Below are 23,550 nucleotides of genomic sequence, written 5' to 3' on the forward strand. Positions count from 1 at the left end.
CATTTATGTTTTCTATATGCTCCTTGAATCCTACACTCTTTATCTGTTGTTCACTTTTCTTCTCTCAGTACATCGTGTAGTTCTTTCAGTGAGAACGCAATTGGAAAAACCTCTTTCTCCGTCTTTGTCCTAAAATGTTTTTTTTTTTTAAAGATTTTATTTATTTATTTGACAGAGAGAGACCACAAGCAGGCAGAGAGGCAGGCAGAGAGAGAGGAGGAAGCAGGCTCCCCGCCGAGCAGAGAGCCCGATGCGGGGCTCGATCCCAAGACCCTGAGATCACGACCTGAGCCGAAGGCAGCAGCTTAACCCACTGAGCCACCCAGGCGCCCCTGTCCTAAAATGTTTTTATTTCACCCTCACTCTCAACTGAAATTTTGGCTCATGTAGAAGATATTTTGAGTGGCTCTCTTAAACCTCATCATAACCCTCTGTCCTATATGGTGGGGTTGGAAACCTAAAAACATTACAATTCCCTTATTGCTGGGGAATGTATGGTGGTGAATATCTTCCAGTTAGATACGCATGCACAGGATCTGGAAAGTAAAAGGGAGGTGTTGATGGTCGCTGAAAAGCAGGTGTCTTCCATGGCAGAGTTCCACGTTCTGTGTCTGTTGAGCCTGAGGTTCTGGTGGCAGAGGCGACAATGGTAACAGTAGCAGGGGTAGCCCTCTGGTCTCCGGATTGTAAGAAAATCTTCAGATAAATTATTAAAGTTGAAGAGAGAGTTTAGCAAGGTCGCTAAGGGATATAACATCAAACACAATAATATTGATTTTGTTTCTGTATATCAACAACATGAAATAAAAATACAACTTATCATAGCATCAAATTATCAAGGACCTAGGAATAAATCTAACAAAAGATGTGTGAGATGTTCATGCAGGAAATAACAAGACACTCTTTTTTTTTTTCCTTAAAGATTTTATTTATTTATTTGACAGAGAGAAATCACAAGTAGGCAGAGAGGCAGGCAGAGAGAGTAGGGGAAGCAGGCTCCCCGCTGAGGAGAGAGCCCAATGTGGGGCTCGATCCCAGGTCCCTGAGTTCATGACCTGAGCCAAAGGCAGAGGCTTAACCCCCTGAGCCACCCAATCGCCCCATAACAAAACACTCTTGAGAGAATCAAAGAAGATACAGTGAGATATTTGTTGTTTGGAACACTCACTATCCTAAAAGTGTTAATACTCCCCAAATTGATCTATAAATTCAGCGCAATATCAATCAACTGATATCCCTATCATGTTCAGGATTTTTTTTTTCTTTAAGAAAATAACAAGCTGACTCTTTTTTTTTTAAAGCTGCCTCTAAAATTCAACTGGAAATACAAAAGGTCAAGAAAGGCTAAAACATTCTTAAAAAGAACAAGATTGGAAAATCTGCTTTTCCAGTTATCAAAACTTATTAAAACGAGTATGGTACTGACACAAAAGAGAGAAGTAGAACAATGAAACAGAATCTAAAGCCCAGAAGGAAACCCACATGTATATGGACATTTGATTTGTAACAAAGATGATATAGCAGTTTAGGGGGGAAAGAACACCTTTTTAGTAGAGAGTGCTAGAGCTGGTGATGTTCATGCATGGGAGTGGGGAGAGATAGGATGCTCATTTCATACCACACACACAAATGATTCTGGGTGATTGTAAACCAAAATACAAAAGTAAATGAGAAAAATCTTTAGTGGATAGTAATATAGGATAATACTTATATGACCTTAGGTGGAGGAAATATTTCTTCACCTGGACACACATACACCCAAAAAAACACCAGAAAGGAAGAGGTAGACAAATTAAGTTCTTAAAATTAAAACTACTTTTTAATCAGAAGGCAACATTAAGACAGTAAAAAATTAAGTATCAGAGTACGAGAACAACTATTAATAAATAAAAAGTCAAAACACCTCCTAGAAAAATAGGCAGAGCGCCTCAAACAGGTATTTCATTAAAAAAGAGATCCAGGGGCGCCTGGGTGGCTCAGTGGGTTAAGGCCTCTGCCTTCCGCTCAGGTCATGATCCCAGGGTCCTGGGATCAAGCCCCGCATCGGGCTCTCTGCTCAGCGGGAAGCCTGCTTCCTCCTCTCTCTGACTGCCTCTCTGCCTACTTGTAATCTCTGTCAAATAAATAAATAAAATCTTTAAAAAAAAAAAAGAGAGAGATCCAAATGATCTATAAATGTAGGAAAATGTGTTCAACCTTATTAGTCTCAGGGAAGTGCAAATTGAAATCACAATGAGATATCCCTATATGCCCACACGAATGGTTACATTAAAATGACAGTGCCAGTGTTGCGAGAGAATGTAGGGGGATGGAAACTCACTGCTCAAGGGAATGAAGAGGGGATAGGACCACTTGGGACAATATTATGGCATCGTCTACTTAGATTGGGGATCAACCCCGTGACCCTGTTATTGTATTCCTCCACATATTCAGCATAATTGCATGCACTTGGGAAGCAGCAGACATGTTCATAGCATGAGAGTGGTCATAGCAGCATAACTGTAATAGCCCTAAAGTTTCCACAGTCCAAATGTCTGTGAGTTGTAGAATGGATAAATTACGGTATATTCAAACAGTGGAATACTATTTAGTAATAGAAGATGTAATTACAACTACATGTACCAACAAGGATAAATCTCGCAAATATAATGTTGAGCAAAAGAAACCCGATACAAGAATAAACGCTATGTGATTCCATTTACATGAAATTCCAAACCAGGCAAAACTGAAGATGGTGTTCAGGAATGCGAACTCGGTGGCGAAACTATAAAGAAAAGCAAAAAACTGAGTCCCCTAAATGAGTAGTGAAGGCAGGGAGGTGCATTTGTGAGCAGGGAGAAGCATGCAGAGGGCGTCTGGGCCGTGGGCAGTGTTCACTCGGTGTAACGTACCAACCTGTACATGTCTATTTTAATGCATTTTCTTATAATGGGTGCTCTATTTCACAACAACCAAAAAAATGTTAAGAATCTATGGATTTGAAAAAGACCCAAAGTGAAGCTGAAATAGACATGACAAAAATGTAGCTATTGAAATGAAAACTCAGTAGACCTCTTCCCTTTCCTTTTCCTCTTCTCTTCCTGAACAATCCAGTCTGAAAGCCTGAACATCTGTGTGGGGGGCATCAGGTAGAGAGAGAAGCCACGGGAAGTCGCAGCTGGGTGAGGAGGGAGTTGTGAGGACTGCTTGAGCCTTAGCAGACAAAGCCCTTCACAGTACCTGCGCCCTGGTACGTGCGCCACATGTGGCAGTTATTGTCGTGACAGGAATTCTTGGGAGATGGCGTACCCATCACTCCTATATCTTATGTCACATCCCCTGGGCCTCACCTCTGATTCCAGCTGCCACTGAGACTCCATTCACTTTGTGTCGACAGTGTCTTGCTTCAAGTGAACAACATGTGCCCCCATTTTCTGCCCTGGTGCTTTGCAGCGCCCTGGGTGAGATGCCAGTGGAAGCCCCCTTGGAAATGTCCACATGCACAGCCTCGAAGTGGGGGAGGCATCACCTCCTTGGACAACCCTCAGCCAATCAGGGAGGGAAGCCAACTGATAGGTCCTCAAGCAGACAGTTCTGAGGGACATTTTCTTGTTCCTCAGAAGGTTCCAGTGGAATCAAGCCCCAGTTGTCCATAGAAGTGCCCAACTCAACAGTACACGCTGGTACTCGCTTTTTCTCCTGTCCCTTAATGTTTGTTCCCTTGGGTCACCTCCCAGATAAATTAGAATCCTTATCTCAGGCTCTGCTTTCAGGGCCAGTCCAGGAAAAGACAGGGTGTCAGAAGGCCCTAGAAAGCAGCCCTGGGAAATGAAATTACTCCTTGGATGGATAGCAACAGGTGATGTTGTAAGGGGTTGGTAAGGAGGGTGGTGATAATCCTTACACACCATAGCTTCACAATTACTGTACAGTCATTCAGACCTTCCTCTGCAGTGGGGAAGGAGGCAGAGGTAGAAAGTGAAGCACTAGGCTATGCAGTGCTTGAAAGGCACGGGCAATGGTAATTATATGGATTGTGTTGTTGGTTGGCTTCTACTAACTGCTTTAAAAGCTTTGCAAGGAGAAAATGAGAGACTATTGATTCAGGGCACGCTGTGAAACCCAGAGGCAATCCGGACTTCAAAACTTCAGAAGATCTTAACTGGATCAAATCCAATTACCATTATGGTCTGGAGCTTGCTAGCCCCTCCCCACCCCCCAGTGTTGACTTTTCCTCCTGTTTCTCTGCCCTGCTCCCTCACTCCTGCTGTCTGAGGTCACCTGCCATATAGGCTACCTGTATCCAAATCCTTGTCTCAGGCTTTGTTTCTGGAGGGAGCTCAAGACAGAACAGCAACCAATGGAGACCAAGTTACCAAGTTTAAGGCCTCAAAGACTTAAAGATTTCTAAGGGGAGCAGCCAATTAGTAGGCCTCCGAGTAAGCATCATACCTCAAATAGCTAACTTTTTTTTGAGTTCTCATATGCTTGGCCCTGTTCCAAGCCCTTTACATGCATTGCCTGAGTTAATTCTCATGGCAGCTCCATAATGTGGGTCTTATTTGTCCCCTCCCTTTCTCTGTCCCCCCAAGTGAATAAAACGGAAGCCCATAACTTATCCAGAGTCACACAGTTAAGACACGACTGAGCCTGAATTATGCTCAGTCTGTCTGACTCTGGAACACTTACTCTCTTAGCCTCTATGACACACTGATTTCTCCCCAAATGAAAGTGTCAACATAGAAAGGGCAGAAATTATGCTCATGAATGCTGCTTTAGGGCAACAAAATCCTCAAATTAATCTGGACTTGTGTGCGCAGCATCCCTTCCCACCCTGGAGAGGCATTCCCATGACCACTGCTTCTGCTGATCTTTGCTAGGATTTAACTCCCAGTTCAACCACTGCTAAGCTATGAGTGACCTTGTAAAATAATTTTTACCCCATCTGAGTCTGTTTCCTTACCTGTAAGAGCAAACCAGTAATATTACCCTTGTAGGATGCTAGACAGTTAGTGTCTAATAACTGGTAGCTATGATTTTTCTAGCCAGAGGTCCACTGTTGGGAACAATTAAGGCTGGGATTCAAACAACCCCCAGAAGAAGAACAGAGCAGAAAAATTTTGGTCAAGTTGTTTTGTTTGTCTAGAACCCTACAAATGCCTCTTGTCTTTATTGGGCTTTACTAATAACGCCTAGGATGAGAGATTTAAACCAGGTATCATCTTGACCCACCCCTGTAGTGGTCTGAATGATGGCTCCCCAAAAGGATTAGTACACATCCTAACTCCTGCAACCTGAGCATCACCTTATTTTTAAAAAAATGGTCTTCACAGGGCACCTAGGTGGCTCAGTTGATTAAATGGCTGACTCTTGATTTCAGCTCAGGTCATGATCTCAGGGTCCTGGGATCGAGCCCTGTGTCAGGCTCTGTATTCAGTGGGGAGGCTGCTTGAGGACTCTCTCTCTCTCCCTCTGCCCCTCCCCCAGCTCACTCACGTGCTCTCTCTCTCTCTCTCATAAATAAATCAGAAAGAAAGGAAGGAAGGAAGGAAGGAAGGAAGGAAGGAAGGCAGGCAGAAAGAGAAAGAAATAAAGATAGAAGAGGTACTGAGTGGCTCAGTCGGTTGGGCATCTGACTCTTGGTTTTCGCTCAGGTCAATCTTGGGGTGCTGGAATCAAGCCCTGTGTCAGGCTCCATGCTCAGCATGGAGTCTTCTTGTCCCTCTCCCTCCTCCTCTGCTTCTTCCTGCTCTCTCTCTCTCAAATAAATAAATAAAATCTTAAAAAAAAAAAAAAGAACAAAAATAAAAAAGGGTCTTTGTAGATATAATTCAGGATCTTGAGATGAGGTCATCCTGGGGGGTCCTAAATCCAATGATCAATGTCCTTATATGAGAAAGGCAAAGGAAGAGAAGGCCATATAAAGACAGAGGCAGAAATTAGAGAGATCTTGCCACAAACCAAAGAACACCAGGAAAGAAACTGAAAGAGACAAGCAAGGATTCTCCCCTACAGTCTTCAGAGGGAGCACAGCTCTGCTGACATCTTGATTTTGGATTTCTGGCCTCCAGAACTATGAGAAAATAGATCTATGTTGTCTTAAGCCACCAATTTCTGGTGATTTGTTAAGACAGTCCAAGTAATCCATTTTCCTAACTCCCACAGAACAGTATTCTCTCTACAGAATACTGATGGGAAATGCAGCACATAAAGGCACACCTCTGACATTGGCTAAATCTTGAGGACTGAGAACATCCATGAAAATCAATATAAATATTTTTGCCGACTTCCAAAATATGAGAGCAAATTGAAACAACAATGGATAATAAATGGGTACTTGGTGAATAATTTTGCTTTCCTCTCTCAGTATCCACAGGGACTCTTTTCTTCAGACACATTTTCAAGGTCACCACTTTTTGTTTTAGACTTTAGACATGGTTTTTTTCTTCTGAACCTTTGGTCCATGCCTAAAAATGGCAGAAGCATTTATAAAAACTGTCACCAGTCAGGATCCCACCTGACAAAACTTGTCTCATGACAGGATTGAATGTACCCAAATAGGCCAAAGGAATAGTGTTCAATCATGAAAAACAGTAATTCACTTTGGGTTGCCAGTGAGATATTTTTAAGTATCGATCACATTTGCTTTTTCTTCATGTAAATTAGCTTTATAAAAAGGAACTTACTCTGAGATGTACCTTATATCTTTAAATTTCAGAAGATGAGTTCAGAATAGATACATCCAGTTTTACAATCATTACGGGCTTCTGAAATATAAGAGAGAAAATAATTCAGTAAAATTAGGATATATATCCATAGAGACTCTAAAAACCACCCCCCCCCCCGCCCCCAAAAACCTCATTTTAGTAGCTGGGTAGTCTGAAAGAACCATGTATTAACTGGGTTGTGGTTTTTTTTTTCCCTAGACTATATAAGAATAATTCATTCTTTTTTTGGAAAGATCATTTTTTTAAAAGATTTTTATTTATTAGAGCAAGCAAGAGAGAGCATGAGCAGTGGAGAGAGGCTGAGGGAGAAGAAGAAGCAGACTCCCTGCTGAACAGGGAGCCCAATGCAGGACTTGATCCCAAGACTCTGGGATCATGACCTGAGCCGAAGGCAGACGCTTAACTGGGGCACCCAGGCGCCCCAATAATTTATTCTCGAAAATGCTTTCGAAGTACCTCTGCTTCCTCCTGTCTGGATTTTTTTAATACAGTACTCTCAGTGTCCCATCCTTCCCTCCCACCTTCCCCCATCTCCTGGTGAGATTTGTCAGGAGCTGTGGTATTGGTGGTTATTGGCTCCCTGGGGAGGCCATGTTGCCTCCATCTACCCCATCCTTAGGCTTCTAAAGCCCCAGAGTAGGGTGGCCTTACAGGGACCGTGGTCTCATTTTGATAGGGTCCTTTTATCCCAAAGTGTGGCTCACCATGAACTCCTGGTGCCCTCTTCTGGAACACAGGGGTAGCATATTGTATCTCCTGGGAGTGTTGGGTTCCTGGGCAAAAGACAAGCAACAGAATTACTGAGCCCATAATCTGAATCTCTGATCACTTGAGGGCAGTGGTTTAGTTTACCAGTCCCCCTTGATCTGGTGGTATGCAGCCTCTGGACTTCACAGAGCACACTTACCATCTTGGGCTGTGGGGACACACTGCCTTGGTTCCAAGCCTGGCACAGATTCCTTACCTGTAAAATGGGAACAACATAAATTGGGAGTTAGTGGTGTTTGCGTAGGACAGGACAGGTAAATTGCTTGGCACCACGCCGGGAACAGGGCCGGCCCTTAGTCAGTGTTGGCTGGGTTTGTTCTCATTGTTATCAAGGCCCTAAGTCTGTTTACCATAAAGGAGCGAATGATGCCTGCCTTAAGAGGGGATCCTAAGAGGCTCTGGAACACAGTGTGATCTTTCCAACAGACATTAAAAATCTCCAAGATACATTGTTAAGTAAAAAAAAATCAAAGTGTAGAATGGCGTATCTGTGACCTGCTACCCTTTGTGCAGATGCTAGTCTCCACACAGACGATTTTAAAAAGGATTTTAAAAAGCTGGTTGCTGCCCCTGTAACGTGGGACTGGATATCAGGTGTAGGAGGAAGACATTGTATTCTGATTCCTTTTCTTCCTTTTCTTTTTTTTTACCCATGTGTCTGTACAACCTTAAAAAATAAATAAATAGACAAAAACCTGACACCAACCAACCACACCAATCAAAATACACAACCAAGTTCTCTTACCTGCTTGATTTTCACAGAAATTTGCATATATTCCAACTTCCGTGGCCGTATATCTATAGTCTCCAGGTGTCTTATCTCTCATAGCTTTTCCTACATAAATGGAATCGTTTATGTAGACTCATTAAATTAAACCGATTCAACCGCTTTTTTCTCATTTCCTCTGCCAAGGAGCAGAATCCCCCCCCAAAGTTCTGAAACAAAGAGTACCCTGCTCGGATGGCCTGCCTGTTGTCTACTGAAGGAAAACCATGGACTCAGCAAGGAATCCATAGCACCCACTTCTCCAAACCAGAAGCCCTTCTGACTTATTTTTCTGGGTCTGGGAGGAACATCCTTTATTTATCAGATTACACTTGAGGTGGCCAGAGACACATTTTCTTTCCTTCACTGAAAAGAACCGTCTGTAAAAAGCTTTGTAATATCTGCAAAGGACAGTAAATTACCCAGCTGAGTTCTATTCAGCCCTGGCCAGTAGTCAAGAATACTAATTCTACTTTTGCAAGACTTTCTGTAGGGAGGGAAGACAGGTTTTTAAAAAAAAAATGTGTGAGATATATACATTTTGACATCTCTTTTCCAGTCTTGTGTGAACGGAGTTCCTGACTTCTCTGAATGATAACTCTTTAGAGGAGGCCCCGGGGGGAGGCACAGGAAGTTCAAGAGTATCACTTGCTTCTCTCCCTAGCTATGACAGTATCTGCCCGTTCTACAGGTCAGAACGCTGAGGCTCAGGCAAGTGAAGAAGGCTGGTGCTCACTGCTGCAAGCTGGTGCTGAGACACACTGTTATGTATGCATATCTTGATATTCCTCCACATTTGCATGCCAACTGAAAAGGCCATTTTGAAATCTTAAGTAGAGGTGATCTAGCGAGTTGAAGAGTTGAAGAGCGAAGAGCAGTGGCTAAGACCTGATGCAGCCCTGAAGGTAGGCAGAGGGCAGTGGCGCTCTTGTTGGCCTTCATTGACTGAGCTTCCTCGGAGGGGCAGAGCCAGCCAGCACATTGACAAGTATAAGGCAAGGCTCTAGCCTTTACGGAGCTGGCACACAGAACCCATTACCTCGTTTGCAGGGCCAGGTGCACAGCGAAAATGCGGGGCCTCTTGTTAGAAAATTATGAAGATCTGTGCACCCATGTTCGTGACAGCAGTATTTGCCGTAGCCAAAAGGTGGAAGCCAGCCAAGGGCGTATTGCCAGATGAGCAGATAAACTTAGTGTATCTATGGGTCTGTCTGTAGCAGAAGAACCTTCAGCTCTAGAAATGGAGGAGATTCTGACACATGCCCAACGTGGATGAATCTCGAGGACATTCTGCTGAGTGAGATGAGCCAGTCACAGAAGGGGAGATACCGTAGGAGTCCATCATCAAGGTTCCCCAGTAGCCAAATTCATAGAGACAGAAGGGAGAGTAGAGGTTGGCAGGGGCTAGGGGGTGGAGGGACTGATGGGGGAGGGTGTAATGTGGACAGAGTTTCAGTTTTGCAAGATAAGAAAAGGTCCGTGTGTGGGTGGTGAGGACAGTTGCACGGCAATGCCACACCCAATGTCATTGAGCTGTATACTTGACAGTGGTCAAGAGGGCGAATTATATTGGTATGTGTATTTTACAAATTAAAAAATAATTTTAAAGAGAGTAAAAAAAAAAAGTATTCAGATTTGGAAGACAGTGACAACAGAGCACAAAACCCAGTGTAGGGCTCTTCTCAGTGCAGGGGCCTTGTGTGACCATACAGGTCACATACCTCCAAGCCATCAAAACAAGAAGGCTTTCACTAGAGAAATGAGAACGAGCCTAGGTGTAAGCCATGCAGGAAGTTGGTTTCATTTACCTTTTCCTTTTGCATCTTTTCCTTCTCTCTTCGTTTCCCTCATATCCCATTTTGTATTTCCCTTTCCCTTCCTCTTCTTCACCTTCTCTTCTGCTTTCTGTACCCAACTCCCATAGCAAACAAAGCAAAAGCCACTGAAGAACTTACTTGCTTTGTACTTTGGTAGTATCCAAAATGCCAGAATTGAGATTATTACAATTAGCACCAGCAATAACCCCAGAAGCAGTAGCTGCAGGCAGAAAGGACAGCTCTCTCCACCTGGAAGAAGACAGCATTCACTGGTCACCACCCAGCTTTCTTTTCCAATGACATTGAACTGTTGGAATGTTCTGGAAAAGGCAGTCACCACTGTCTCCCAAGCTAACTAATGAACGGTGCATCCCAGTCCCCAGACTGCTATGGACACCTGCCACTCTTGAGAGTTAAGTTGTTAGTGAAGTTCTGGAAGTCACGACCAAGTACATCTTCCACACAGGGTCATACAAGGAAGAGAAAAACAGCACAGCATTTAACATATGGATTCCTGGCAGCATTGTTAGGATCATAAGGCTCAGAAGAGCCTGGTCATTTATTGGGCAAAGCCCTTAGTCACATTGGCATGATTTATGTCCCCTAAACAGCTACCATTCATTATTAACCACACCCCAGACACTGTGTTAAGCATTTTACATGCATTGCCTTATTTATCTCATTGTTATCACTCCCATTTTACAAATGAGTAAAGTAAGGCTCAGAGGGCTTAAATGACTTTCCTGCGGTCACACAGCTAGTAAAGGGAAAGGCTGTGACTGTAGGCAAAAGCCTGATTCTGGGGCCTGAGTCCTACAGGCTGCCTCATTTGTTAGAACTTACTGACCACCAGGGTGTGGGCTCTGTTCTGAGGATGAGGCTGGGTGAAGTGTTCACAGCCCAGCATGCTTTACTGCCTTAGCTAACCTCTTTTTCATTCTATCCTTCTCCTACCTCAACGAGTGTCTCTTCTTAAAGACCTGGAAAGGCAGGTTTGAATCTCGAATTCTCAAACTCCTTAGAGTTCTGCACCAGAACATGGCAGCATGGAGAAAACCAGCCCCAGCCCCAGCCCCAGCCCTACCCACCTTTCCACTCAGGCTCTGACCCGCACCATATGGGGTCTTGTGTGCACACGGACCCTCCAGCCTGCGTGTACAAACGTTGTCCATGCTCCCACAAACAGCCCCCTTTATTCGGGGCCGGGGATGCTCAGTTCCTTTCTGTGGTACAGCCTTGGGAGGATGAGCCGAGAATGAGATTTGTGTAGGCCCTGGAAGGTGGGTTCTCACCTGATTGGGTAGGGAATTCAGGTCCAGGTGCCCAGGATATGATTTAGGAAAGTGGGGATATAGGCTCCAGGCGGGGACATTCTCATGTTTCCTCCTGAACTCCTCAGCCAATGGAAAGATGCATGGCCCCCAAACACTAGAACAGTGCCCTCCAAAACAGCATTGGGACAGGAGCCCTTCTCACCCCCAGGGGAATCCTGGAGGTTTACACTCACCAACCTTTGGCAGTGGGCCAGTAAACAGCCAAGCAGGTGGGCGCAGGTGTTAGAGGTCAATGGAAAAGCAAGGGAGAATCAAAACCCAGCAGCTCTGAGATGCGGATTCTGATGTGATTGCTTAGAACTGGGCAGTGGAAAATCAAGGCAGGAACAAGGGTCAAGTTAGGAAGTCTCCCTACAAGGTCGCTTCCTGACTTAGCTTCTAGGCTTGTCTTCTTCCTTTTATTGGCAGAAAGAAACCCCATCAGGGTTTGTGTGGAATCTACCAAAGGAAAGGCATTTGGATGCAGATGGCCAACATGGGAAGTAGGTGGGCAGAGGAGAAGCTGTAGTTTCTGGAAGCAAATCCAAAGCCTGTGGAAAAAGCTCAGGTAGCCCTTACCTGGTGGGGGATTGATGGAGACTGGCTGACTGTATCTTTCGTGGTCAGGCAACTCGTTTTTAGCTTTGCATCTATATTCTTCCCTTTCTCCAGCACTGTTCTTGGTTATGTTAAATTCAGCAGGCTCCCTTACATGCTTGGATATAGGTGGTGATATGGCAATATCTTTCTCAAAGAAAGTATAACTGATGGGCAAAGAGCCATTGAATGAGATACAACGTAGTATTAAATGTTGGTCTGTTTCTGTGTTAACGACACGAATGTTCAACACTGGTGTGATCACTGGGTCTAGAAAAATGAATGTTTGTGTTAATGTGATAAGCAGATTGGATTCACTCACTCAGTCCACAAACATGGATCGAACCTCTACTTTGTTCCCAACCGTGGACCCAAAGATGAATGAGACCTGTCTTGAGACATCAAGAAGCTGGCAGCCTATTAAGAAAGACTGATGGTGTGTGGTTAGCTCTACTCAGTGCGGCACAAGCCAGGTGCTGAGAATGCCAGAGGGTGGAGGGTGTCTCTATGCTTTGAGGAATCAGAGCACAAACTTGCCTTTCATTAGAAGTCACACTCTGGTCATTGTTGAGAATGAGTATAATTTTATCAAAGATCTAGTTCAAAGTATGAAGTTCGGAGGTGATTTTATTCCTAATCTTTATAAGACTACAGTGGGGTTTTTTTTTTAAATCAAAGAAATCTAAAAATATCATCTTTTCTAACTATTTTTATCTATAGAATTCAGCTGTATAATTATCTTCTACTTCCTCCCACAAACAGGAAGTAACCCTGATAAATAGATTCAAGGGAACTTTTCAACAGGAAGTACATGGGTCTGCTAGATTCTGTCAGGTCATACCCTATTTTGTGGGAGAATCCAGCTATGTTATTTATTTTATAATTCATTAATAGGGGGCCTGAGTGGCTCAGTTGGTTATGTGTCTGTCTTTGGCTCAGGTCCTGATTCCGGGGTCCTGGGATTGAGCCCTTTTTGGGCTTCCTGCTCAGTGGGGAGACTGCTTCTCCCTCTCCCTTTGCCCCTCCCCACACACCCCCACCTGCTCATCCTCACCCTTTCACTCACTCACTCTCAAATAAAAAAAGAACTGATTCATTAATAAAGCAGAACTACAGGAAAGGAAGGAAAATTGTTGAGTATCCCTCATGTGCCAGGCTTTCTATTCACATTACCTCATTTCACTTCACAATAGTACTACAAGGAAGATAGTTTCATGCCCATTCCACAGATGAGCAAACTGTGATTCAGAGAGGTTAAGAAGCTTGCCCAGGGTCCCTCAGCTCCTAAACAGTGGATACAGTTGGCTTGGACCAACTCCCCAGCAGATTTTTTCTTTAAACAGTATCAGTTTAAACAGAAACAGTGAAATACAGGGATCAAAGTATGAGTAAAATCATAGAAAATAGTTTAGAGTCTCCTTACTCCACCCTCCCAACTCTGAGCTGGAATCCTTGGGGAAACATCCTTCACAGAGCAGCACCTGGAACAGTGGCCTCCAAGAACGACTTTGGGAATAATAATGGTGGCCTCGGAAAGCAACCTGGGGAATAGCACCAACAGGACATTCTTCCAATGGAACTCTACCCTGTAATTTTCGGGAAGGGGCAGGTGAAACATTCATGAGGAGGCAGAGAGCACAGATTCCTCTCTCAGATGGGATGATCCAAACGAGACCAAGGATTGGTATCTCAAGCGATTGGGAAAATGTACACTTCCCTGAGAGTCTGTATAAAGACTGGTAAAGGGCATCACAGCATCACAGTGATCAGAGTAAGGGAGTACCTACTTTTCACTAAACCAGGTATATTTTTACAAATTTCAAGGATCCCTTTTAAAACTCATTCAGCTGCCACCTTTCCTGTAAGACCTTTCCTAAATCCTCCAAACTGATGCATTTCCTCTTCTGCCTCCCATCCTCATTATATGATCCACCGGGATGTCTCATGGTCCCCTCAAATAGAACCTGTTTGAAACTGAACACTAGCTACTCTACTAATTATTGAATAATCAATAGGTAGATAAGCATATACTAAAACCCCATTGTTCAAGAAATGTTTTTATTTACATTTTCATTCGTCCTTCCATCCATCCACCCAACCATTCGCTTATTTTATCATGGTAAGAAGAGTTAACATGAGATCTGTTTTCTTAAAATTTTAAGTGCTCAATACAGTATAATTAACTATAAGCACAATGTTGTACAGCAAGATCTGGAGAACTTACACATCTGGCATACCCAAAACTTTATACCCATTAAACAACTTTCCATTTTCCCCAACTCCCCATTCCTCCAATTTTCCCCATCTCAATAAACCTACCATTCCTCATCAGCTGATCACATTAGATATCTGGAAATCATTCTTGATTCCTTCCTCACCTTCACGAACTTTGAATCCAAATCTGATCATCTAACAAGTCCTGTTCTTTCTTCCTCCAAAATATATCTTGAATCCACCCACCTCTGTCCATCCTCACCATTGTCTCCTAGATGACTGCAAGAGCCTCCCAACCATCCCCAACTTTTACTCTTGTCCCACCTCATCTAGAATGGAATAACTTTGAAGAGGATGATTGGGTCACAGGCCCAGCCTGACTTGGCCCCTTCCCTCTCCAGTCTCAGCTGGGAACATAGTCCCCTCATCTGACCATCAGCCATACCAGCCTCCTGTTAGGTCCTTCCCAACCAGCCAAGTTCTTTCCCAAGTTTGAGCCCTTGCACAGGCTATTGACCCTTGACTAGAGCCATCTTTCCCTGTCTCCTCACCTAGCTAATTCCTTCTCATTCTTCAGGGCTCTACTTAAATGTCATCCCCTTTGAAAAGCTTTACCTAACTACCCTAAGCAGAATGCCTCACCATCCCCTGCTTCTTCTGTCCTTCACTGGGCCAGTTTGTTTTTCCTTCATAACAATCAACAAAGTTTGTGATTATGAATTTGTCTGGGTACTTGGGTTTTGTGTCTCCCCAACTAGACTGTAAGCTCTGCCAGGGCAGAGTGTAGAGCCAGGACTTGGCCCATTTGGGATGTCATTAATATTTGATGAGTGAACCAACGATCAATGAATTTGAATCCCTGCTGGGCTGGGGACAAGAACATGTCTTAGGCATCACTGAAAATCCAGCAACACCCAACATAATTACTTGTACAGGCTAAGCACTCGATAGATACCTACTAATCTGATCTAATTGAAGAGGAAACAGTTTTATAATCTGTCAAAACCGTTCTACAGGACAGGGTAACTGCTGTAACAAGTTGCAGGAAACGTGTGCATCTACTTGGAAGACAGGATGTGGGGAGATTTTATACACCTCGTGGGACAGAAGCTCAGCAAATGAAGACTTGGGGTTTTTTAATCATTAATTAATGGCTTCAGCCATTGAGTTCATCAGTCATCTACGACAGGGCCTATTCCTTGCAGGAGCATAGGCCTTTCTTATCAGAGGAAACCTACACCAGTGATGGGTCTTGCCATCCTTTCTTACACTGAACCTCAGTGATTTGAAGGGCATTCAGATGCTTTCCCTGCCAATGAGTGCCTTCTCTCCTCACCCCATTCTGCCCACAGTAGACTGCGACTCTCACCCAGAGTTAAAGCCAATGTTAGGATTGTACTGCTTATCTTCTCAACTCATATTTGAAGGATTGAGGACTGGAGATATATCAAAGGTGTAGCCAAAGGGAAGGTCTTAGGTTGCACAGGGAGCTCGTGGTGCACAGGTCCCCCAGTGCTCACCCCATTGCTCTTTCTGCAATACCAGGCTACCCCGTCCAGCCCGGGGCAGCCTACACTGACCATCAGAGAATATTATCAGCTGGGGGATAGTTGGACACTTAACTGACTGAGCCCCACGCAGGCACCCCGACTATCACTGATTTTTTTTTAAGATTTTATTTATTTGAGAGATCGAGAGACCGAGCACAAGCAGGGGACAGAGGGAGAAGCAGGTTCCCTGTGGAGCAGGGAGTCTAACATGGGGTTCGATCCCGGGACCCTGGGATTATGACCTGAGCCAAACACAGGCGCTTAACTGACTGAACCACCTAGGTTCCCCTATCAATGATGGTTAAGATGCTTATAACCTAAAAAGCTAAGAACCATTGAGCTAGAGCAGTGGTGCCCAATAGAACTTTCTGTAATGATGGAAATATTCTATGTCTACATTGTCTAAAACAGCAGCTACTGGCCGGCTGTGGCTATTGAAAACTTGAAATGTGACTAGTAAGACTAAGGAACTGAAGTTTTTATTTCATTTAATTTTAATTAATTTGGATTTAAATGTAAATAACCCCATGTGGGTAGTGGCTACTATGCTAGAGAACACAGACCCAGGGATCAGTCAAAGATTTGATCAGTAAGTCAGAGTTTCTGTGTTTAAAAACCTCCAGGTACAGTGCACACATATTAGCTGGAAACCCTCTCTCCCTCTCCCAGGAATCCACTATCAAGGTCACCTTTAAAAATGAGACCATTAATGCTAGGTTGTGAAAGGCTTAGGGTGGGAAGATGGGAGAGAAAAATATAGCCGTAATAAGATATAGTTAGGCAAGATGAGTGCTGGTTGACAGGGCACCTGGTAGGTGGTGAAGGGAGAAGGTGGGAAAGGTCTGGCACTTTGAAGACCTTTGCCGCAGTGTCCACTACTGATTCTAAGACTCCTTGAATCTTCAGAGGAAAAAGTAATTTTTGCCTACATGATGGGACTCCTAGAGTAAAGGATCTAGAAAAGATCTCAACAATTTCCCAAATTGTTCGTGTAAAACTTTTTGTCTAAGGCAATCAGGCTACTCTTATCTGAAATAGGGAGAGAAGTCTTTGGAAGAGGTATGTGGGACTGCCAAGATGTTGTTCCTCAAGTGCCAGCCACTGTGTTTGGCCCCTCTACCTGCTACCCTGCACCCAGCTGAATACGACTTATCTCTGGAAGCCGGGAAGACACAAGCTGAGCGGTTGGTCATGATCCTTTCCCCTTAAACAGGAGTACTTGATTCAGTCAACAACCCCAGCCACAGAGGGCTCCATGAACATCCTGCCTTGATTTGTTAGACCTATGCATGATCAGCAAATATCTATCTCAATTTCAAACCCCCTCCCAGGACCTCACTTGTTGGAGCTCTGTTTGAAATCGGGCTCCTCTTCTTCTGGTATTATGTTTTTAAAACTGACGGGGGGCGGGGGGAGGAGGGGAAAAAACAACTTATCCAGGAAGGAAAATTGGAATGGACATTTAATGTTTCATATTAAGTCTGGCAATGATGACTCTATGTATTATTATTTAAATAAATCTTCTATTAATCATTTTTTTAAAGTCTTTAGAAGAGAAAGTAAAATGGACTTATTAAGAATCAGTGGGTTAAAGCCTCTGCCTTCGGCTCAGGTCATGATCCCAGGGTCCTGGGATGGAGCCCCGAATCGAGCTCTCTGCTCAGCAGGGGGCCTGCTCTCCCCCCACCCCCACCCACCCATCTCTCTCTGCCTCCTTGTGATCTCTGTCAAATAAATAAATAAAATCTTTAAAAAAAATAAAAAGAAAATAAAGATCTCAGTGACATACTCTTCAGCCTCCTGAGTGAGTATTTGCAGGGGAGCAGAGAGCCCACTGTAGAACAGGAAAGAGTCCCACAAATCACAGGGACCCCCAGGAACAAGTGCTCTACTCACCCACAAATGTGAAGTTGAACTCGCGACTGTATTTGACCATTGAACAGTTAGAAACTTGGGCTTTGCATTTGTAAGGGCCCAGCTCATGGGCTTCTGAGATGCTCAGGTTAAAAATCATGGGTTCACCTTTTCCAGCATGGGTTCTCAGGTGTTTTTCACGCCGAAACAAAAAATAGGTGATCTGTAGTGACCCGTTCTGGTTGGAACAGGTAAGGGATACATTTTGACCCCTCGTGACCACTTTTGTTTCTGAGTCCAAACTTGGAGAATGGAATTCTGGAAAACAGAGTAACACAAGAAAAAGCCTTTGTGAATGTCCCTTAATAACTGAATGGTAATCTGGCCACTGCTTGTGGGTCAAGGTTGTAGAGACACTGGTTCCTGGAAAACTTACTTGCTGCATAGCAAGTAAGTAAGTGTGTGAGGAAGCGTCCGCACCTACAGAAGCTCCTTCCAGTGATGCACGGTGGGGGGCCTTGACAAGCTCTCTGATGCTTGCCACCTCTTCTGCCCCTGAGAGCTTGAAGGGACACTCTGATTTTTTTTTCCCTATTTCAAATTAATTTCAAGTTAATTGACACACAGTGTAATGTTAGTTTCAGATGTACTATTTAGTGAAGTGCACTCTTAACCCTGGCTATGCTGACTTAGAGATAGTGATTGATGGCTTGCATCTCTAAAAGATGAGGCTTTTTTGGTTAACATAACAGTACCATTATCACACCTAAAAATTAATGTTTTTAAAATGTCATCAAACGGGGCACCTGGGTCGGTGAAGCATCTGCCTTCAGTTCAGGTCATGATCATGGGGTCTTGGGATCAAGCCCCACATTGGGCTCCCTGCTCTGCAGGGAGTCTGCTTCTCCCTCTCCCTCTGCTGCTCCCCCTGCACTGCTCTCTCTCTCTCTCTCATATAAATAAATAAAATCTTTAAAAATAAAATAAAATGTCATCAAACATCTAATTAGTGTTCAAATTTCCCTAGTTGTCTGTTGCTGTTGTTTTTGGATACAAAATGGCCCACTGTAGTTAGTTGATATGTTTCTTCTGTCTTCTATTTATTTGTTTATTTTTAAAGATTTTATTTATTTGACAAAAAGAGATACAGCGAGAGAGGGAACACAAGCAGGGGAAGTGGGAGAGAGAGAAGTAGGCTTCTTCTCAAGCAGGGAGCCCGATTCAGAGCTCCATCCCAGGACCCTGGGATCAGGACCTGAGCTGAAGGCAGGCACTTAACCGACTGAGACACCCAGGCGTCCTCTAGGATTTTATCCTCCAGAGATGCTCTCAACCTTTCATGCATCCGCAAGTGTTTCCTGCAAGAACGTTTATAGTAGCGTTGTGTACATTACAAAGAAAAAAAAGGAACAGTCAATAAAGGGGATGGTTACATGAACCACAGCTGAGCTGTATTAGGAAACACCATGCAGCTGTTATAAAAAGGGAACAGAGTCTGCGTCTACTGCTTACAAGGATGTCTGTGATTACTGTTATCTAAAAAAAAAAAAAAAAAGGACAAGTTATGGAAGAGTTTGTTTACTCTAGAACCGACTAGAGAACGGCTGTTGATAGCTCATGGAAGTGGAAGAGAACTAGAGGGCATAACAGCACTTTCATATTCCATGTAGTAACAGTGGTAGAGATCATTTATTATATCCTGGTATTTGGGTCAAACAAAAGCTGACAAGCGCTTTTCCTCTGTGAAAAAGTTTAGATGATCTTATGTCTGTTTATGGGCTTAGGCTGGGTCGGTTAACTGGATAAATTGGACTTCGGGGCGCCTGGGTGGCTCAGTGGGTTAAAACCTCTGCCTTCAGCTCAGGTCATGATCCCAGGGTCCTCAGATGGAGCCCCACATCGGGCTCTCCGCTCAGCAGGGGGCCTTCTCCCCCGGCCCCGCCCGCCCACCCACCTCTCTCTCTGCCTGCCTCTCTGCCTACTTGTGATCTCTGTCTGTCAAATAAATAAATAAAATCTTTTAAAAAAATTGTACTTCGGACTTCATAGAAAAGGCATTTTTTCCTCCCCAAATAACCTGGCCTAGCATTTATTGACTGTTCACCATACTCCAGGCGCTCTGCTGAGGGACATGGCTTGTCTCACTCAGTCCTCATTAGAAGTCCCACATCCCACCCCACCCCTCATTAGAAGTCCCCCACCCCTGTAGGTGCTTTTATTATCCCCACATCACAGAGGAAAGAGATTAAGTGCCAAGAGACTAAGTGGTGTTTCTTCATGTACCCAAGCTGCCTACTGGTAAACAGAGGAACCAGGGTTAGGACCATGACCCTAGCAGGTCTAGCTCTATGATAATAAACTGCCTCTCAATATATATTTTTATTTTGTTGCTTAAATTGTTCTATAATCATTATGTAAATGATTTTCTACATTAAAAAAATAATAATAAAAGGCAACAGGAACGCCTGAATGGCTCAGTCGGTTAAGCTGCTTACTCTCCATTTTGGCTCAGGTCAGGATCTTGGGGTCCTGGGATGGAGCCTTGCGGCTGGCTCTGCACTCAGTGGGGCAGGGTGTCTGCTTGACATTCTTCCTCTCCCTCTCTTCCTGCCCCTCTCCCTGTTCATATATACTTTCTCTCTAAAATAAATAAATCTTAAAAAAAATTTTCATTGTAAAAAGAATCTCAATGTTTTATCTCAACGTCTCAGTAAAGAGGCTTCAAGTCCAGGCCTCACATGGCTGGCTTCATTTTAAACTGTAGACTTTATAAACTGTAAACCAAACACTTGACTCTTTGGTCGCTCATCTGAAGGCATAGAAAGACTTGATCCTGAACGGTTGCGCTGAAAGCCAACCATCCTCACCGTGTCGGTGAAGAAAAGGCTTTGGTAAAAGAGAGAAGGAAGTAAATGAAACTTACTGTTTGTTCTTCTGGTGTCACAATCCAGGGAGGCTTCTTGTACTGAAAGAGAGAAAAGGAACGTGAGAAAACGCTTTTTCCACGTCATGTTTTGGCTTAGAGAGGCAAGCTTCAGAACGGCGAAGGAGCCTTACACATCAGAGAAGAAAAAATGCCCCAAAAGAACAGTTTGTTGAGATGTCTCCACATTCTTTCAGAAGAAATCGGAAAGGAGGGCAAAGGAGGCGTGTTGCCCATATGGAAACTCTGAGTCATTTAGGGACTTCCTCCTTTTTTTGACCAAGTTAGAGAAATTGGAGTTGCTGGGACGAGCTTGAGAGAATAGGACTGGTGGGTATGACTGTGTTTCCCCGATGAGTTCTTGTACAAAGAGACTGATGTGGCAGGTCGCCCTAACTCTGGCTGCCTGGGAAGCTGGACAACGGGAAGGAAAAGGGAAAATATGATTATGATTTCGTCTTTGCAAAACCCACCTGATCTCTCTCTCTCTCTGGATTCGGCCTACAGCAAAAGGATTTGATGGAAGTTTGGTTTAGTCTTGGGAAGCAAATGTTCTGTCTGGGGTAGATACACACAAAAGAAGCATCAGTAATGCCTGATTATGCTACATGCTAATTCCCCGGGCCCTGCTCCACACTTCCTAGGGATAAAACCTGGGCCTCTGAATTAGCAATCTCACAGTCTCTACCTTACAACCCAGAGGAGCTTGTGACTCACTTCGATTTGATCTAGAATTCTCCTGGCTCTGTGAACTGGACTCGGGAGTAAAACCCCATATTCCAGTGTCACCAGTCTGAGGTGGGGAGTGGGAAGTGTTGAGGGGCTTCCCAGCTGGATGGAGCTGTGACCTGGCCGGGCCCCTTTGGTAGTGATTTCTGTTGCCACTACCAGGCCTGCCCTATAGTTCTGGTACTTTCCTGTGGACAAGTGCCCTCTCTTTGGGGAAGCCAGTTCCCTGCCCAGGTACACGTTCTTCTGGGACACTGCCCAAACTCCTGTGTTCAGTCACTCTAGGTGATCCTTGCTTGGGTTCTCCAGGTCCCATCCTGTGGCAGTCAGTCATTTCAGGTCCCACACCTGGCCATCACCGGGGGACCAAGCAAAGCCAGGGTCTGCCTCCTGGCCACCACCATCTGCAAGCCAACGTGAGTTATCTCTCAGTGCCTGGAAGGCCCTTATTCCCTTCTGACAGTAAAAGTTACTCCTTCATCACCTACTCTTCAAAAAAACATGACCCTCAGTGCCTGACAGTGATTTTCCATTTAGGGATACTGGTGGTCATTTCTCTCACTAAAGAGAGGGAGGGAAAGAACCTCACAAGTTTAATCTCTGGTGGGATGATCCTTTATGTCAGAATTTTTGCCAAAGGGTTTTTACAGAAGTTTTTACAGGCATTGCTGTTTTGACACTTTCCCACCAACATCTCTTGCATCCTTGCCTGGCCTGGGGGTGGGGGTGTGGGTGTGGGTGGTGGGGCTAATTCCTGGGAACTTTCATGACCAGGAGGAACCGGGAAGGGGGTGATACTTTCAGAGAAGCTGATGTGTCGGGGGCATTTTCTCCATGTGAAACTCAGCTGGGTCAGGAAACTTACAGACCACAGCTTGGACACAAAGACAGCTGAGGAAACCAGAGGAAGTGCTACTTATAGCTGTTAGCAAACACTGGTTGCTAGGAGTGCTTTAGTGGGGCCCCAGGAAAGGAAAGTAATTTGTCTAGGGTTACAGAATAAATCAAGAGTGAAGTCTCAAATGGAAAAAGGAAAAGTTTATCCATGGACCTGTCACATTTACTAAAGTAAAGTTAGTATATTCCTTTCTGTTGTTTAAGAGCTTTACACTGATAATTTCATTTAATCTTTATAAAATCTCTATGAGGTATGCAGAGGTATTAAAAATATTTAACAATCAAATAAAGCAAAACACACAGGGGAAAAAAAAACAAAAAAACTAACAACCAGCAGAGTAATGGAAATACATAACTCAATGCACAGATCAAAAATTTAAAAATATAATGTCCAATGGAACAAAGACAGCCTCTTCAATAAATGGTGTTGGGAAAATTGGACAGCCACATGCAGAAAAATGAAATTGGATCATTTCCTTACACCACACACGAAAATAGACTCAAATGGATGAAGGATCTCAATGTGAGAAAGGAATCCATCAAAATCCTCGAGGAGAACACAGGCAGCAACCTCTTCGACGTCAGCCGCAGCAACATCTTCCTAGGAACATCACCAAAGGCAAGGGAAGCAAGGGCAAAAATGAACTTTTGGGATTTTATCAAGATCAAAAGCTTTTGCACAGCAAAGGAAACAGTTAAAAAAAACCAAAAGACAACTGACAGAATGGGAGAAGATATTTGCAAATGACATATCAGATAAAGGGCTAGTGTCCAAAATCTATAAAGAACTTAGCAAACTCAACACCCAAAGAACAAATAATCCAATCAAGAAATGGGCAGAGGACATGAACAGACATTTCTGCAAAGAAAACATCCAGATGGCCAACAGACACATGAAAAAGTGCTCCATATCACTCGGCATCAGGGAAATACAAATCAAAACCACCATGAGATATCACCTCACACCAGTCAGAATGGCTAAAATTAACAAGTCAGGAAATGACAGATGCTGGCGAGGATGCGGAGAAAGGGGAACCCTCCTACACTGTTGGTGGGAATGCAAGCTGGTGCAACCACTCTGGAAAACAGCATGGAGGTTCCTCAAAATGTTGAAAATAGAACTACCCTATGACCCTGCAATTGCACTGCTGGGTATTTACCCTAAAGATACAAACGTAGTGATCCGAAGGGGCACGTGCACCCGAATGTTTATAGCAGCAATGTCTACAATAGCCAAACTATGGAAAGAACCTAGATGTCCATCTACAGACGAATGGATAAAGAAGATGTGGTATATATACACAATGGAATACTATGCAGCCATCAAAAGAAATGAAATCTTGCCATTTGCGACGACGTGGATGGAACTAGAGGGTATCATGCTTAGCGAAATAAGTCAATCGGAGAAAGACAAC

The 23,550-nt window shown here is 44.0% G+C and overlaps 1 protein-coding gene across 3 annotated transcripts; it reads right to left on the bottom strand.

Annotated features, from left to right (window-relative positions):
* Positions 1-335: 335 nt before the first annotated feature.
* On the bottom strand, positions 336-20,755 carry MILR1 (mast cell immunoglobulin like receptor 1). 3 transcript variants are annotated; one of them, XM_047708668.1, is made up of 10 exons: positions 20,644-20,755; positions 20,510-20,551; positions 17,629-17,904; positions 11,951-12,238; positions 10,197-10,307; positions 8,221-8,310; positions 7,615-7,671; positions 7,412-7,480; positions 6,678-6,746; positions 336-696 (listed from the first exon to the last, which is right to left on the bottom strand). In XM_047708668.1, exons 1-9 carry the CDS (start codon positions 20,744-20,746, stop codon positions 6,694-6,696), a joined length of 1,089 nt encoding a protein of 362 aa, XP_047564624.1. In that variant the 5' UTR covers positions 20,747-20,755; the 3' UTR covers positions 336-696; positions 6,678-6,693. The 3 variants fall into 3 exon arrangements, with proteins under 3 accessions (XP_047564624.1, XP_047564622.1, XP_047564621.1); XM_047708666.1 differs by having other exon boundaries at positions 6,666-6,746; XM_047708665.1 differs by having other exon boundaries at positions 336-741; positions 6,666-6,746.
* Between the last annotated feature and the right edge of the window lie 2,795 nt (positions 20,756-23,550).

The sequence above is a fragment of the Lutra lutra genome, chromosome 16 (assembly GCF_902655055.1).
Source record: "Lutra lutra chromosome 16, mLutLut1.2, whole genome shotgun sequence".
In the NCBI taxonomy this organism is placed as follows: Eukaryota; Metazoa; Chordata; class Mammalia; order Carnivora; family Mustelidae; genus Lutra; species Lutra lutra.